The 15,793-nt window shown below is 38.5% G+C and overlaps 2 protein-coding genes across 3 annotated transcripts in view; both read right to left on the reverse strand.

Annotated features, from left to right (window-relative positions):
• The window catches only part of LOC135784994 (uncharacterized), a 242,196-nt gene that overhangs the window by 199,516 nt on the left and 26,887 nt on the right, over positions 1-15,793 (reverse strand). The gene's annotated exons all lie outside the window — the stretch shown is intronic.
• On the reverse strand, positions 3,511-14,547 carry LOC135785082 (uncharacterized). 2 transcript variants are annotated; one of them, XM_065294580.2, is made up of 4 exons: positions 14,216-14,547; positions 13,660-14,113; positions 8,755-8,811; positions 3,511-6,653 (listed from the first exon to the last, which is right to left on the reverse strand). In XM_065294580.2, exons 1-4 carry the CDS (start codon positions 14,375-14,377, stop codon positions 5,506-5,508), a joined length of 1,821 nt encoding a protein of 606 aa, XP_065150652.1. In that variant the 5' UTR covers positions 14,378-14,547; the 3' UTR covers positions 3,511-5,505. The 2 variants fall into 2 exon arrangements, with proteins under 2 accessions (XP_065150652.1, XP_065150653.1); XM_065294581.2 differs by lacking the exon at positions 8,755-8,811.

The raw sequence follows: 15,793 nt of genomic DNA on the forward strand, positions 1-15,793 counted from the left end.
GGTTACGAAAGTAACCTATTGTTTTGTCCATGTGCGCATGTCTCCGCGTGTGAAAGATAAACGTCAGACGCGGAAGTAAGCGCAAAGTAATGCATAAAAGTTTGAGACGAGCAAGCAACGCAACCGTTCATGCTTTACACTCACAGAGTCCCTCGCTCCTCCCACAGTCAGTGGTGAGATCTCTGGCACGCTCCTATGAATTCCCTCCGAGTGCATCGCCGAGTGATGACCGCTCATACGATGCATGGCTGTTCTATCTGTGTTAGAGATGACACCAAAACTGTTGCTTTGGATCGTAACCATAGAAGAACCATTTTTAGTGCCATATAGCACCGGTGTAGAACCATATAGGGGCCATATAGCACCACTATAGCACCACATATGGTTCTACAAAGCACTATATTGTTCTACACAGGTGCTTCACCGGTGCTATATGGCACTAAAAATGGTTCTTCTATGATTACGAGCAAAGAACCACTTTTGGTGCTATATAGCACCGTTTGTTTTTAGAGTGTAGTGTCCCTACCCAATCGCCGCCGCTGTACGTTGAGGGGCTTCATGCACTGACAGTCACTCGACGTGTTGAACAATGCGTTGTAAAACATTATTATTCTCATCCATTCTTGTTTTCAACAGGTTAAAACTTGGGATCAAAATGGTTGTGTTGCGGACTGGGGTGGATAAACCCTTCACATCAGTATCAAGCCTTTGTTATTGTTCTTCTTCCTCTTTATTTTATTTTGTGAGCCTTATTTTGGTAGCCTAATATTAATATACTGCTGAAACACATCTATTACTGTTTTTTAAAGACATGTGAACAGATATTGGATGCATTGAATTGATTAAATGCTGTTTTATTGACTATTTAAAATATGCTTATATTTAATTTTTTTATAAAGAAATATATTTTAAAATACTTTAAGCTGTGCTTATTAACCTTTTTATTTATCTGTTTTTGGCTTACTTCCTGCTTTGCTACTGTTCGGGCGCTTTTACTTGCGCTTTGTGCTTTTCTGCTTTTATCTTTTAACGACCAGCAGTTCAGCACAGTGCTCAAACTTAACAATTTGGCACTCAAAACAAAACTACAAATTCCTGGAACTATATTGATATTGAGAATATTCAACAACTTGGGGAATTTGTCATAGCGGTCTACCAGGCTGCTATTGCCGGTAGTTGACATTCCTAAAACTGGACAAGCTGCCCACACTCAGAGGAGAAAATGCTTTCTTTTGGATCTCAATCCACCTGCTGCTCAAACTGCCACAGACTTCTACAAAAGATTGCAGTTCTAGAAACAAAGTAACTTGTGATGATGCCAACCGTGGCAGGGTATATGGCAGAGTATCATCGCAGCTTACAGTGAACAGACCCTCAATATCATACAGGCAGCGGCGCTCCACTCAGACAGCTGCCGAGCCAAGCATGCTGATAGCGAGCGACCCTATTATCAGAAACATTGGAAGGAAAGCTACCCGTACATACTGTTTTCCTCAGGCAACAGTTTCTGATGTTAACAAGAAACTTTGCAACATTCTGATGAAACATAAGTCTTTCAGTCGGATTGTCATACATGTGGGTAAGAATGATATTTGGAAAGAGCAGTCTGAGCTCCTTAAGAGGGATTTCAATGAATTTTTTAAAACAGTTGAAAGACTGAAAGTTTAGTCATTCATCAGTGGACCTCTCCCAGCCAGAAGAACAAATATGTTTTCTCAGCTACGAAGTTTAAATTCATGGCTGCAAAAAACCTGCACCATGAGAAGACTGAATTACATTGACAATTTCAATATCTTCTGGAGTTAAAAGCAACTCTTCAACACAGATGGTTGCTTAAAGACAATATCTTATTCTTCCGCCACCATTCATCAGCTGAGTGTGCCAGTGCACTCCTGAATGGCCTCAATGACCACCGGATTTTACACCAGCACCTGGATAAACATTCAGATGACAAGGATACAACTCTGCAGCCACAACAACATCAGCCACTGTTTATAGACACAGTTCAGGCTGAGCCATGCTCACAGACCTCGCTACAGCTAGATTGTCCCACATGGAAAGAACCTATGGATATATGTGCATATATGAAACCTATATGCAGCTAATAGGCACATATATGCTGCACATATACAGCATATATGCACATATATATAATAATATATGTGCGCATATTTGAAACCTATATGCAGCTAATAGGCACATATATAGCATATATGCCCATATATGATAATATATATGCCGCATATATGCAAAATTGAGGTGCATATGTGCATATAGAGGCCATATAGGTCTCCTGTATTGCTTCTTTATATCCACATATAAGCCTTATACATACAAGTTATGTCTCCTATATAGAAGGATCTGGTCATTTTGTAGCTCATATCTCACTTTGGCAAATGTCTTACATGATGCCTAGCTTTCTATTATCAAGGCAATAACTAAGAACTAACAAAAAAATATGCAAGAACTTATGTATGTGCAAACACATGAAATTTGTGTCACATGTAATTGGCATGTTATGGAATTTAACTACACTCAAAGGGGCTTTTTACACCTGGTCACTTCATGCGTTTTCTCTGATCGGATAGCTATCTGATCATAAAAAGACCAGGTGTAAATGCCCTCTGAAACGATTTCGAGACGGATTTAAATCCGTTCGCTCAAACCACTTCAGGAGGTGGTCTGGGACGCATTTCAGAGAAGTGTAAATGCATCTGGTTGATGAAACCACATAAGTCGCGCTTTACTCCTCCCAAACGTCAGCACGTCACTCGCAAGTAAGCTGGAAGAGCGCCAAACAAACAAAGCTGACACGCCTATTGCTTTATGGAGAGATGACAGCGGGTAAAAAAGCTTCCTAGAATCAATAAAAGAGTCTAATGACAAATTCAAATGATATTAAACAAAGAAATATAACGTTAAGAGAGAGTTTTGTGAATGCTTTTCCCGTCATGGACCTGCATTAAATCATCGCGCTGTCACTCTCCTGCTGCGCTGTACTGCGAGCTTCAGCTCATGCCGAGCAAGGAGACGCGCGTCCCCTGCCCAACATTCAGTACAACATACAGTAAGTGCTGCATATTGTTGCGTAAACGTCATCTTAAGTTTTTTAAGGCGGAGTAATAAATAGTGTATTTGCATTTTGGGCGGGGGTAAAAGATCAGATTCATATTCGTTTTGCCAAGACGCATTTATGTGGCCAAATGTAAATGGAACAGTTTTAACAAATCAGATAGCTATCCGATCAGAGAAAACACATGAAGTGACCAGGTGTAAAAAGGCCCTAAGAAAGGATGTGTTAATCCTATTTAACACATTATGTGTCATTTCGTGTTGATTTTGAGTTTAAATAAAGAAAAGGGACAAGATGGGTTAAAACAACACAAAGTGTGTTGTCACAAAAATAACACAGAGTTATGTTAAGTTAAGGACAACACATTAGATGTGCCATTTTAACACATTAGTTTTAAGAGTGTATGGCAATTACAGGAGATAAAAAGTTATGTCAAGTTCTTAAACAACAACAGTGGCGCAGATGGTAGAGTGGGTTGTCTTAGATAAGAAGTTTGGGTGTTCGAATCCCAACAGTGGGAATGCGTGTTGTTTTGTGATCGGAAGGTTGGAGGTTTGAATCCTGGCTCCTGCAGGTGTACACTGTCATTGGTTGGACATTTATTTGTTTTATTTATTAGCAGCTACAGATTTTAATAATTTTACTAATATATAGGTTAACATCTAGGTGCATATATGTACATATAATTTAGGAAAATGGCCAATTTTATATATGTCACATATATTAAAAACCTATATCAAAACCTATATTGAAACATATATGTTTATATAGGTTTTTTCCATGTGGGGTGAATCAACAACCAAGGACGTTTCTGTAGATAACAACAAAAAAAGGCAAGGAATACTCTCCAGCCTCCAGGAACACCAGAATCAAAGCTGATGTCGTCGTTTCATTTTTTATGTGCCCATGTTTACAGTTACAGCTTTCACACAGCATAGAGTGTTGTCAGGTAGACGTAAATTTGATCACACAGCAAGAGTGTTGTCAGGTAGACGTAAGTTTGATCACATTTCTCCAATCTTAATCTCTTTAAATTGGTTACCAATTATTTCACGAATTAGTTATAAAATCCTTATTTTTGTTTGCCCTTCACAACCAAGCACCATCGTACATTTCTGAGTTAATTAGTGTTCATAGGCCAAACAAACATCTGAGGTCTGCTGACCTCGGTCTCCTTTCAGTCCAGAGAACCAGATTCAGTCGCAGAGGCGATCGAGCATTTGCGATCTCTGGCCCTACTTTGTGGAATAAGCTCCCTTTGTCTATTAGAGCTGCACCCTCCTTACCAGTTTTCAAATGCAGACTCAAAAAACATTTAATGGTGTAAGATTTTTAATGTTGTCTTATGTAACTGTCTTATGTCTTGTTATTTTACTACTTGTTATTTTTTTATTGTGGCTGTGTTTTACTAATGCTGTTTTCTTTTAATAATGTACAGCACTTTGTCCTAACTTAACCGTTGTGTGAAAGTGCTTTATAAAGAAAGAAAGAAAGAAAGAAAGAATATGTTTGTGGTCTGTCCGATCCGTTGCAGATGTGGTGCAGCAGAGTCAATTTTTTCTGTACTTCAAGCAAGCTGTACACGCTGATTTAAAGTGATAGCGCATGTTTAGTCTTTGAAATGAGCATGAATTGACATGAAAATGCAGCAGTTTTACCATAAATGCATATACATAAAGTATGTTTGTACGTTGTTTAATTATATTAACATAGTCTTTTACGTTTTTATTTGTAGTAAAACAACAGTAACCATAAATTTACTATGGTCTCACCAAAATAACCATGGTATTTTAAGTAAAATTATAGCGTAATATAAAACGTAATTAATCTGCCAAAAATCTTTTCACTATATTACATTTTCAGTACATTTTCTAAAGGAGTAACTATACAAAATTATATCTGTTTGAAAGACGGGGAAGCGCACCTGTCAATCAGCGCTATTACATAACAGAGCAAGGCCAGAGATGAACATGCTCATATTTCTTTGAATATAATTTTTATTATATAAAGTTTTGAGAGATAATAATGTTTTTTTCACTGTTATTGAGCTATTTAGACTTGTTAGTGCGATAACAGCGTGTTTGGCACATTTAGAATACCTCAGTGTTTATTTTAGTAATATTGCTGTTTTTCCGATTATAATAATACAATTTGCATGTCAAACCTGCTTCCTTGTCTGTTTATTCATTGCATTATGCTGTTATGTTAAGTTATGTGAGGATATTTATAGCAACATGAGATGTTTATTGCCGTTGAATACTCTCGTCTTTGCAAATCATATACATAGTAGGAAATATATAATATAGTATACTGCAAAACCTTATACAACCCTGCTTGTCACCTACATTTTCTCTTCAGCAAGTGATCCTTCTAATTTATATTTATGATCTATGTCCAGATAAATTGCAAAACTTTAAGGCACCAAGATGATTTCAGTGTAGTTTGTTCTTGTGTTTCTTCTGATGATACTGAAGACTTCCATGATGAGTGAATCTCTCTCCACAGATCGAGCAGATGTAAGGTTTCTCTCCTGTATGAACTCTCTCATGGGCTTTTAAGTTACTTGACTGATGAAACGTCTTATCACACTGAGAGCATTTGAAAGGTTTTTCACCTGTATGAGTATTCTGGTGCTTTACGAAATTATCACGCCGCCCAAAACTCCTCCCACAGAGACTACAGTGATAAGGTTTCTCTCCGGTGTGAATTCTCTCATGGACTTTTAATTTACTTGACTGAATAAACGTCTTCTCACATTGAGAGCATTTGAAAGGTCTTTCACCTGTATGAATTCTCTCATGAACTGTGACACTAGATAGATAAGTGAATCTCTTTCCACATTCAGAGCAGGCGTAAGGTTTCTCTCCAGTGTGAACTCTCTCATGGATTTGTAAGTTCCTTGACTGAGTAAACGTCTTATCACACTGAAAGCATTTGTAAGGTTTTTCAGTGTGAATGCTCTCGTGGCATATAAGATTAAATTTACGATAGAAACGTTTATCACAGAATGAACATTTATAAAGTTCAGAGTGAATATTCTGGTGTGATTTTAATGAAGGTGAATCCCTAAAGGCTTTGTCACATTTACTGCACTGATACGGTCTCTCATTTGTGTGTGAACGCACGTGTCTCCTCAAATTGCTTTTATGTCTGAATCTCATCTCACAGTGAGGACACTCGTATGGTTTTTCTCCTGTGTGAATTCTCTGATGACCATCAAGACTTTGTTTGGTGCTGAAGTAATTTCCACATTCAGTGCAGTAGAAAGACTTTTCACCACTGTGTGTCCTCATGTGAACTTTCAGCTGAGATAAGAAGACAAAAATCTTCCCACACTGCTCACAGTGAAACTTCTTCTTCTTCTTCTTCTTCTCTCCGTGCTCTTTTGAATGATGAAGTTTCTTCTCTTGTAAGGTAGTAAAGCTGAGTTTCTGTTCTGTGTGTTTTCTCTCATGTCTCTCTAAATGTCTCTGTGAGCTGAATGTCTTTCCACAGGTGATGCAGGAAAGAGTTTGTGCTGTCAGTCGATCTTCTGATGTGGAGGACGTTTCTCCATAACAACATGACTCACTTTTCACATCTGAAAGAAACATGATACAATTAAATTCTCATTATTTTTATTAACACAAAGCAGCATGAATTGAGAATCTGTATCTTTTTCTATATTCACACAGAGACAGAAGACAGCTCTCAGTGCTGTTATTATCGCTGGGTCATTGCACATTAGAAAAAAATAATGTTGGAAAAGACCACATCAATTTTTTTATAAACTTGTTAATATCTTATTAAAAGAATAAAGACAAACATAAGTAGTGATCAAAGACAAAATATTAAATGCAATGCAGTGAGTAATTCACTAGCTGTGTCTCATTTCATTAAATTTCGAAGGTTGGATCCTCACGAGGACTCATCTTCTGAAGAATGTGGTCTACAGAGAGTCCTTAATCAGAATTAAACGAGACGTCCTTCAGAGGACACACGGGCAGGAAAGGAAACAGGAAGTATCATGTTGCTACGCCAAGACGTTCACAGCAGTATTGTTGAGCTGTAAATGAGTAAATAATTTTTTTATATAAATTTGAAAAGAAATTTCACACGAAATTGTGTTTGCTTGTTTTATTTGGGCTAATGCTTGAGGAGTTGAGGCAAATGCACAACAGATATCTGTTTCAGAGGAAAAGGAGGAGGATATTAAGAAGAACCAAATTTATCAGTTTTTATCTGAGATTTAAAGGAACAGTATGTAAGAAATTTATATCAATTAATCATTAAATGGCCCTAAAATGTCACTAGACATTAAGAAATAATTTTCATTTCAAATACTTATATCACTCACAATAGCGGTCTGGCCAGGATATTGTCATTTAAAAAGTGGAGTTGCAGCCCTCAACTGATGTTTATGTTGTCGTTTGGTATATTGGCCACCAGCTGTGTGATTGCAGTACCAGTTTTAGCCACACGTTTTGTGATTGCAATACCAGTTTTGGCCACAATCCTACATACTGTTCCTTTAAGGCGATTATTATTATAACTTACTTTTTTTTCAAATAAACGGTTGTTAATATCAATGTAAAGAATTGTGGGCTATCTGCAGCAGCAAAGGATACACCTCATGTATCCTCCGAATTCCTTTGAAAAAAAAGAGCGCATTCGAAGGTCGCCTTCAGAGTCCCCTACTTACATTTCTGAAATGAGACGGCCTCAATGATGTATGCAACCTTAGAATGCGACCTCTAAAGGGCGAAACCTGTGAAACGGGACACAGACACTATTTTGTAGAAGGGTAGTTTGTATTTTGCAGATGAACCATTTTTATTTGTACTAAGACTTTCACAATCTTTGTAGCATTGAATGGCTTGTGAAGGGGAACATTATGTCACCCATCCATTCGTTGGCCCAAATGGAGGAAACCAGTGGCATGGTGAAGGATTGTAGCGCATTTGTTTTTTTCCGGTGCTTGCAGATGTTGTTTTGGTGTTACATAATTTAGGTAGATTTATCTGACTCCAAAGATAAAGATCTCATTTATATTATAATACGAATCGGATTGATTATTACTTTTAACACTTATACAATTTGTATGGATGTTTGTTTATTCTGATTAAGCTCTGGTATTACACTCCTTCATTCCGTTCTCATAGTCCACATGATCCATTAATGCAATTATCTAATCAACCAATCACATGGCAGTTGCTTCAATGCATTTAGGGGTGTGGTCCTGGTCAAGACAATCTCCTGAACTCCAAACTGAATGTCAGAATGGGACAGAAAGGTGATTAAAGCAATTTTGAGTGTGGCATGGTTGTTGGTGCCAGACGGGCCAATCGGAGTATTTCACAATCTGCTCAAGTTACTGGCATTTTCACGCACAACCATTTTTTAGGGTTTACAAAGAATGGTGTGAAAAGAGAAAAACATCCAGTATGCGACAGTCCTGTGGGCTAAAATGCCTTGTTGATGCTAGAGGTCAGAGGAGAATGGGCCGACTGATTCAAACTGATAGAAGAGCAACTTTGACTGAAATAACCACTCGTTACAACCGAGGTATGCAGCAAAGCATTTGTGAAGCCACAACACGCACAACCTTGAGGCGGATGGGCTACAACAGCAGAAGACCCCACCGGGTACCAATCATCTCCACTACAAATAGGAAAAAGAGGTTACAATTTGCATGAGCTCACCAAAATTTGACAGTTGAAGACTGGAAAAGTGTTGCCTGGTCTGATGAGTCTCGATTTCTGTTAAGACATTCAGATGGTAGAGTCAGAATTTGTAAACAGAATGAGAACATGGATCCATCATGCCTTGTTACCACTGTGCAGGCTGGTGGTGTAATGATGTGGGGTATGTTTTCTTGGCACACTTTAGGCCCCCTAGTGCCAATTGGGCATCGTTTAAAGGCGCTCTAAGCGAATAATGTGCGACGTCACTTCCTGTTGATGTTTGAACTGTTTTCAAACAGACAGAGCGTAGCTAACTCCTCCCCCTCCCCCTCCCTTCCGTGCTTTCATGAACGCGCCCAACCCCCACCCCCAAATCCTTCTTGTCGTTTATTGGCTGGAATACTTTGTTTCGTTTTGTGCTGCTAGGTTTGGCCATTTGTTGATATTGCCGTTTGTGAAGCCTGGGCTGTCTACAGAGATCGCTTTTTTTACAGTTTGATCAGCGGACAGGCAGCAAGCAGATAGTGAGGAGATGTTTCCGGTATGTAACAAAAAATGTTTTATGGTCTAAAACGCTTCAATTCGCTTAGAGCACCTTTAAATGCCACTGCCTACCTGAGCATTGTTCTGACCATGTCTATCCCTTTATGACCACCATGTACCCATCCTCTGATGGCTACGTCCAGCTGATAATGCACCATGTCACAAAGCTCGAATCATTTCAAACTGGTTTTTTGAACATGACAATGAGTTCACTGTACTAAAATCGCCCCCACAGTCACGAGATCTTAACCCAATAGAGCATCTTTGGGATGTGGTGGAACGGGATCTTCGTGCCCTGGATGTGCATCCCACAAATCTCCATCAACTGCAAGATGCTATTCTATCAATATGGGCCAACAGTTCTAAGGAATGCTTTCAGCGCCTTGAATCAATGCCACATAGAATTAAGGCAGTTCTGAAGGCGCAAGGGGGTCAAACACAGTATTAGTATGGTGTTCCTAATAATCCTTTAGGTGAGTGTATATATGAATTGCAATGGCACAGCGCCACTCAATGGTCAGAGAGAAAAACACATATTATAAAACAGGCAGTTCTGGTCCTTTATTCTGATTGGTTGAAACGCATTCTAAGCTGTGATAAAATACCCCGGTAACCCCACAGTTAAGACCGCATTACATAAGTATCACTGTGCCACTGTTGCTATACGTACCGATTTATGAAAATAAACAACACAGTCTTTAATTATATTTAAAAAAATTCTACAATTGCACAATTAATGGCAATATCTAGATAAATGTCAATTAATATTGTTGAGTTATGTTGTAAATTAAAAGAAAACTCCTCCATTAGCAGTTTCTACCTCAAATCCATATTTCCGCTATTATCCACTAAGCCAGGTTTTTTTTAAACCTGTCCTGGAGGATCACTTGTACTGCACATTTTGCATGTTTCCCTTTTGTGACACACCTCATTCAGTTACCTTACACACCCATTTCAGGTCTTGCAGACTCTACTAATTAGCTGAAGATTTAAACCAGGTGTGTCTAATGAGAGAGACATGCAAATTGTGCACTACTAGTGGTCCTCCAGGACAGGTTTGAAAACCCCTGCACTAAGCGACAATCTTACCCAACTTAAACACTGACTGACACATTCACTTAACACTAAAAACTCTGTAAGTTGTGAATCAGGGCCTGTATTCTTAAAACATCTTAGAATCCTTTCAGAAAGCTCCTAATTGTGACCCGTCACGGAAACCAGGGACTCAAGTCGGCAGCACAAGTTTCGAGAAAATGAGAAACAAAGTTTTTTTTTCGAAATTTGTGATTTTCGTTTTATTGCAGAATCTGTTAGTTGAGATCACGAAGAAGCCTCTCCATGTTTGAGATAGCAGTTTTTGTATATTTAAAAGCGTACATTTTGCGGTTAAAATAGGCTTGTTTTTCCGGAGATTCTAGCGTGCAGCGGGGGGCGTCATTGTCTGTGTGTATATTTACATACTGTATAAGCTTTTGTTTTCGCCTCCGCCCCCAAAGGGAACAGCGTGACTACTAAATAAGGATAGTTTGCCCAAAAATGAAAATAATGTAAGTAATGACTCACCCTTATGTCGTTCTAAACTCGGAAGACCTCCGTTCATCTTCGGAACACAGTTTAAGATGTTTTATCGTTAGATTTAGTCCGAGAGCTTTCCCCTTCATTGAAAATCTATGTATGGTTTCCATGTCCAGAAAGTTAATAAAAACATCATCAAAGTAGTCCATGTAACATCAGTGGGTCAGTAAGATTGTGTTGATGCATCGAAAATACAGTTTGGTCCAAAAATAGCAGAATTACGACTTTATTCAGCATTGTCTTCTCTTCCGGCTCGAGCGTGAAGTCACGTGACTGTAGTGACGCGCTGCCCTGTTCCTCAGATATGTTTGCCAAGTTTTTTTTTTTTTTTCAAACTTATAGCCTGCGTCTCCCCAGACTGTAAAGCTCGGGCGCACAAAACAAAAGAAAAATAAAAGAAGCTGGGGCGGAACAAATAACAGTCAGCCGCATCGTACGTCAGCCGCGTCACTGACTTTATGCGGCGCCGCAGTCAAGACGTCAAAGTACCGCGAGAGCTTTTCAAGAAATCTTACGGAGTAGTTTAATTTCGACTCGCTCTCGCGGTACTTTGACGTCATCTGTATGTCAGTTCTTGCAGCGCAGCATGAGTCCAAACACACAGAAGTTACACAGATATCGTTGTATTCTTCATATAATTGGCTACATGTTTTGTCTATCAATATTTTCCATGAAGTCATTGGCTGATGGAGGAACGAGCGAGCCATTGGTAACCTCTCTAAAGGATGTCACGTTTTCGACGGCGCTGTTTGGATGATCTATTATACTACTTCCCTATTTTAAATACAAACTTTGAAGGCGGGTTCATGTGTTTAACGGAGTGTAAGCTCATATACCCTTACATGTTACGATTTAAATAGTCTTCAGATTATATATTATATTGTATTACCAGACATTCATGCGAAATCTGATGTAAACAATCTATATTTCACGGATTATACGCATTTGTGGACAAATATGGTCATTGGATAATCTGAAACAGACTGGATTCGACTTGTGATCCCCACAAAGGTAAAAGAGTCATGTTTATTTTTGCGGGTTGTCATTTGGTCATAAAATACTACATATGATGCTAGAACATCTCAAAAAGGGTTTTACAGGGGGCATGGCTTAGCTAAATGAGATGTAAATGAGCCCTATTGTCTCCCCCGGCTGAAAAGAAGAGTCCCTTTCGTCTCGATTTTCTCGGTTTGAGTATTTCTGAGTTCCTATATTCAAATGGCCACAACTTCTCCAAATCTTATCAGATTTCCATGTGTTACACATCGTTGGAAAGCTTAGAAACTGCACTTTCAGAATCTGTGAATAACTCAAAATGCCCAGATCCGACTTGTGTCCCTACTTTCCGTGACTGGTCACAATTTACCTTTAAACGTGTATGTAGGAGTCTTAGCTTAGAAGAAAAACTACCACTTTTTGTACCATGGTGTAAACATTATTTTCTATTGTAAAGTTGGGCATTTTAACATGGAGGTCTATGGGAATTAACTCCCTTTTGTAGCCAGTCTCAAGCAGCCAGTCGATGAATTGCAGTTTAAATCACTTCTGTATTGGCTTCATCAGAGAGATCGTAAGGTTGCCCCTCGGTTTGTACATGGGATATACCAAGATTTTGTGTTTTTAACCTTTTTAGGTGATGGTTTAAAATGTCAAAAATGTCCCTCTGGTGTGAGTTTTTTTTTTAAGTTTTTGTGACGTGTCGGAGATTGCACAATCTAATGTGTTGCATTGCTATTATCTTACTGTCATGTATTGTGGGCAACATATTTTGTCTCCGTCTTCACAAAATAATTCCATCTCAGCTTTTAAGAGAACAAACAGGGAAATTCAAGGACTTTACAGGTCCAATACCCTCAAATTCAAGGACTAAATGTGGGGACACATTTCAAGTGAGAGCAAGGTTACATCGTGTTACCTTTTAAGATACATTGTTACAGTTCCCTTTCGAGGGAACTCGCGCTGCATAACTGGGGGGACACATTGGGGATGCTTCCAGGGGTAAGTGCGTCTGAATGTGTATATCAAATTCAACCAATGGTGAGGCTTAATGACAAAGACAAGGTGACGCGGGAGCCAAGAAGTATATCACTATCTGAAATATTGCCAAAGAGGGCGTTATAGGGACGCATGAAGTATGGCAAGGAAGACACAGCATCTCGTTCCCTTCTCATGGAACAACAGTTACATACGTAACCCGAGACATTTTCTTGTGTCAAACACAACTATGCAAAAAAGCATTTTGGTATGAATCATCATTCGCATAAAGAAGATATAAGCATTTAAAGCGAACAGTTCAGCATGTGTGCTTAAAAGGATAGAAATTTTATGATATTATCCTACACTACACAGGGAATAATATGGATTTTTTTTTTCAGAAAACTTTGTGCATAGAATGGAATTCAAGCACTTTCAATGACCTGTGTTTGTATATTCTCAAAAACTTCCCAGGGCCTTGAATTTTTGCCCTAGATTTACAAATGTTCAAGGACCTGTGGGAACCCTGAACAAATTTTTTTTGTTAATGTATAAATTAGATGAATGTTGATTTATGAAAATAAACACCACAGTCTTTAATCATATTTTCATTGTGTCTTTGCTGCATCTGTGTTGATGCAGCAAAGACACATTAGATTAATTTAAACTCTGTCCTGAAAACTGCCCCTATAAGTATTAAAGATATCTAAATTTCCTTTCTGATTTTAGTCCTTCCATTTTTTTGCATTTTTTCTTTTTGACTGAAAACCCTCCTTTAATAAAACAAATGACAAAAATGGTATAAATGCAACAATAGTTAAGGAAACATACCTGATGGATTTAAATCATCTGCATGATTGTCTTCCTCTTTATAATTGTGATCTTCCTCTTCTGTGGGTTCTCTTCTCATCTTCATCATCAGGTTCCTGCAGTCGATCAGTTTGACTGAACACATCTTCAGTGTGGTCTGCAGGATCTGCTGCTGTTCTCCAGCGTTACAGACAGAATCCAGAGACTCTGTGGAGGTTTGATCAGTAGATTCCTCATCCTGTAAGCCCTGATTACTGTCACACACAGTGTCCTGAGCGTCTGTGGGCTTTGACTCAGTATAGCAGAGTAAAGTGAGACCGAGCTCTGAGTCCTGTGTGTGTCTGGATTTCTCTTCAGAGAGTTTAGAGTCCAGCAGTGGCTGTGGTGTGCGGCTCTGATCTCTGCTCATCCACACTGAATCCAGACATCCATCAGTCACATACACTAAAGATTCACAACAATCCACATCCACATCCTGACAACACAACACAACCGAACTCAGTGTAAGATTATAAATGATTTAATGTTGTCAAACAGACAGAGTGATTCATGTAAAGGATGTTTAAGATGTACAAACCTCTCTCTTCACTCCTTCATCTCCTCTTGACCTCAGCTTTGCCTCCAGTAACGCCACCTCTTTCTTCAGCTGAGAGATTTCTGTGATGAAATCATCAATATCCAGCATGGACAGATCAGTTCCTACTGATTTACAGCACATCTCATCTCTCATCTTCAACATATTAATACTAAAATATAGTGATGTTACCAGTGACACCGAAGCTCCGAAGCGTGTATCAAAAAAACGAACCGATTTTCATTGAAGCTTTGTATCGAAGCTTGATTCGTTCTGGCAAAATCACGTGACCAATGACGTCCGAAGCTTCGTTTCACACACACCCACATGACTGCTTCGTTATCTGATTCAAAGGTTTAAAATTGTGCGATGCACGGCGCGCCCTCATGGGTTGTATTGGAGTATTGCATTACACGGAATCGATTACGAGTTTATGAGATATATGTATAGTAGTAAAAAGCCTTTTCTGCACCACTTAATACCATGATATATTTTTTAATTGGTTCACACTTTTACTTTTGAGACAAGGTCTATCCTTAATTTGTTATTTTTGTTTGGAGTACCATTCGCATGAAATGGAACATGCTTTGCTCATGTATTTAATATATTGTTACATTTATTTATGAATCTATCCTTAATTTGTCAATCCATTAAGTTTTGCTTTTATAATTAACACGTTGTTTGGTTGTGGAACATGTTGTGAAACAGCACTTTCACCAGCAGAGGTCCTCATTGAGCTCTGATTTGAAAAGCTTCGAGTAATGAACCTTTTTCCGATACAATTGGGTTGAAAGCTTCACTGCTTCAAGAACGCTTCACTTCGCCATCACTACTAAAATACACCGAGACAAGACTCTGTTTACACTGAATAAAACACTAAAGATGAGAGAAAACACTGATACACAAACACATCACACGTGAGCTCTTTCTTTCTTTCTTTAGTGGGTTTATCGGCGGACTAAAGAGCTGCAGAGCGCCTCCTACTGTACTGGAGAGATAATAAGCCAAACTTTTAAAATCATGACGATAGGACATTATATAGAAAAGCAATATTAAAGAATGGCAATATCAGTGGGATTTATAATTAAAATGAAGACACTGAGTAAGGAAAAGAGGTTGAAGGAACATGAAAGAAAATATGACCAGAATATGACACAGTCAATGAAATAGTATAGCACATGTCATATCTGAGATCAAACTGGTCTTTGTGAAATTTGTCAGCTACCAAAAACTGCAGAGCACGTGAAAAAAACACAATGTGAAATGTATGGAATAACAGAAAAATATCTGTTCTGGTTTTTAATAAAACGAGGTTTATGACAAGAAGACATTACTACGTTCAGGAGTAAACATCTCCAGACGATGGCAGTGTCACACTGTGAATACAAGCCGCCGTTAAAACCTACAAAGAAAACATGAAAACATAAAGAATCTGGGAATCTGTTCAATTCAATTCAATTTTATTTGTGTGGCGCTTTTCACATTTGTTTCAAAGCAGCTTTAAATTATTAGATGTAGGGGAAAATCTAAAAACACATTTCCATATAATAAGGAGGATTAAATCAATAAAAAAATCTCTAT

The sequence above is a fragment of the Paramisgurnus dabryanus genome, chromosome 19, assembly GCF_030506205.2.
Source record: "Paramisgurnus dabryanus chromosome 19, PD_genome_1.1, whole genome shotgun sequence".
In the NCBI taxonomy this organism is placed as follows: Eukaryota; Metazoa; Chordata; class Actinopteri; order Cypriniformes; family Cobitidae; genus Paramisgurnus; species Paramisgurnus dabryanus.

Bases quoted from the DNA above. Each gene is read 5' to 3' on its own strand.
- LOC135785082 (XM_065294580.2), bottom strand. From the start codon at position 14,377: ATGTTGAAGATGAGAGATGAGATGTGCTGTAAATCAGTAGGAACTGAT. The intron at 8,812-13,659 runs GTATGTTTCCTT...ATGTCTTAACAG, and splicing joins AGATGATTTAAATCCATCAG to AAATCGAGACTCATCAGACC. The intron at 6,654-8,754 runs GTGAGCTCATGC...TGTTTCTTTCAG, and splicing joins TCTTCAACTGTCAAATTTTG to ATGTGAAAAGTGAGTCATGT.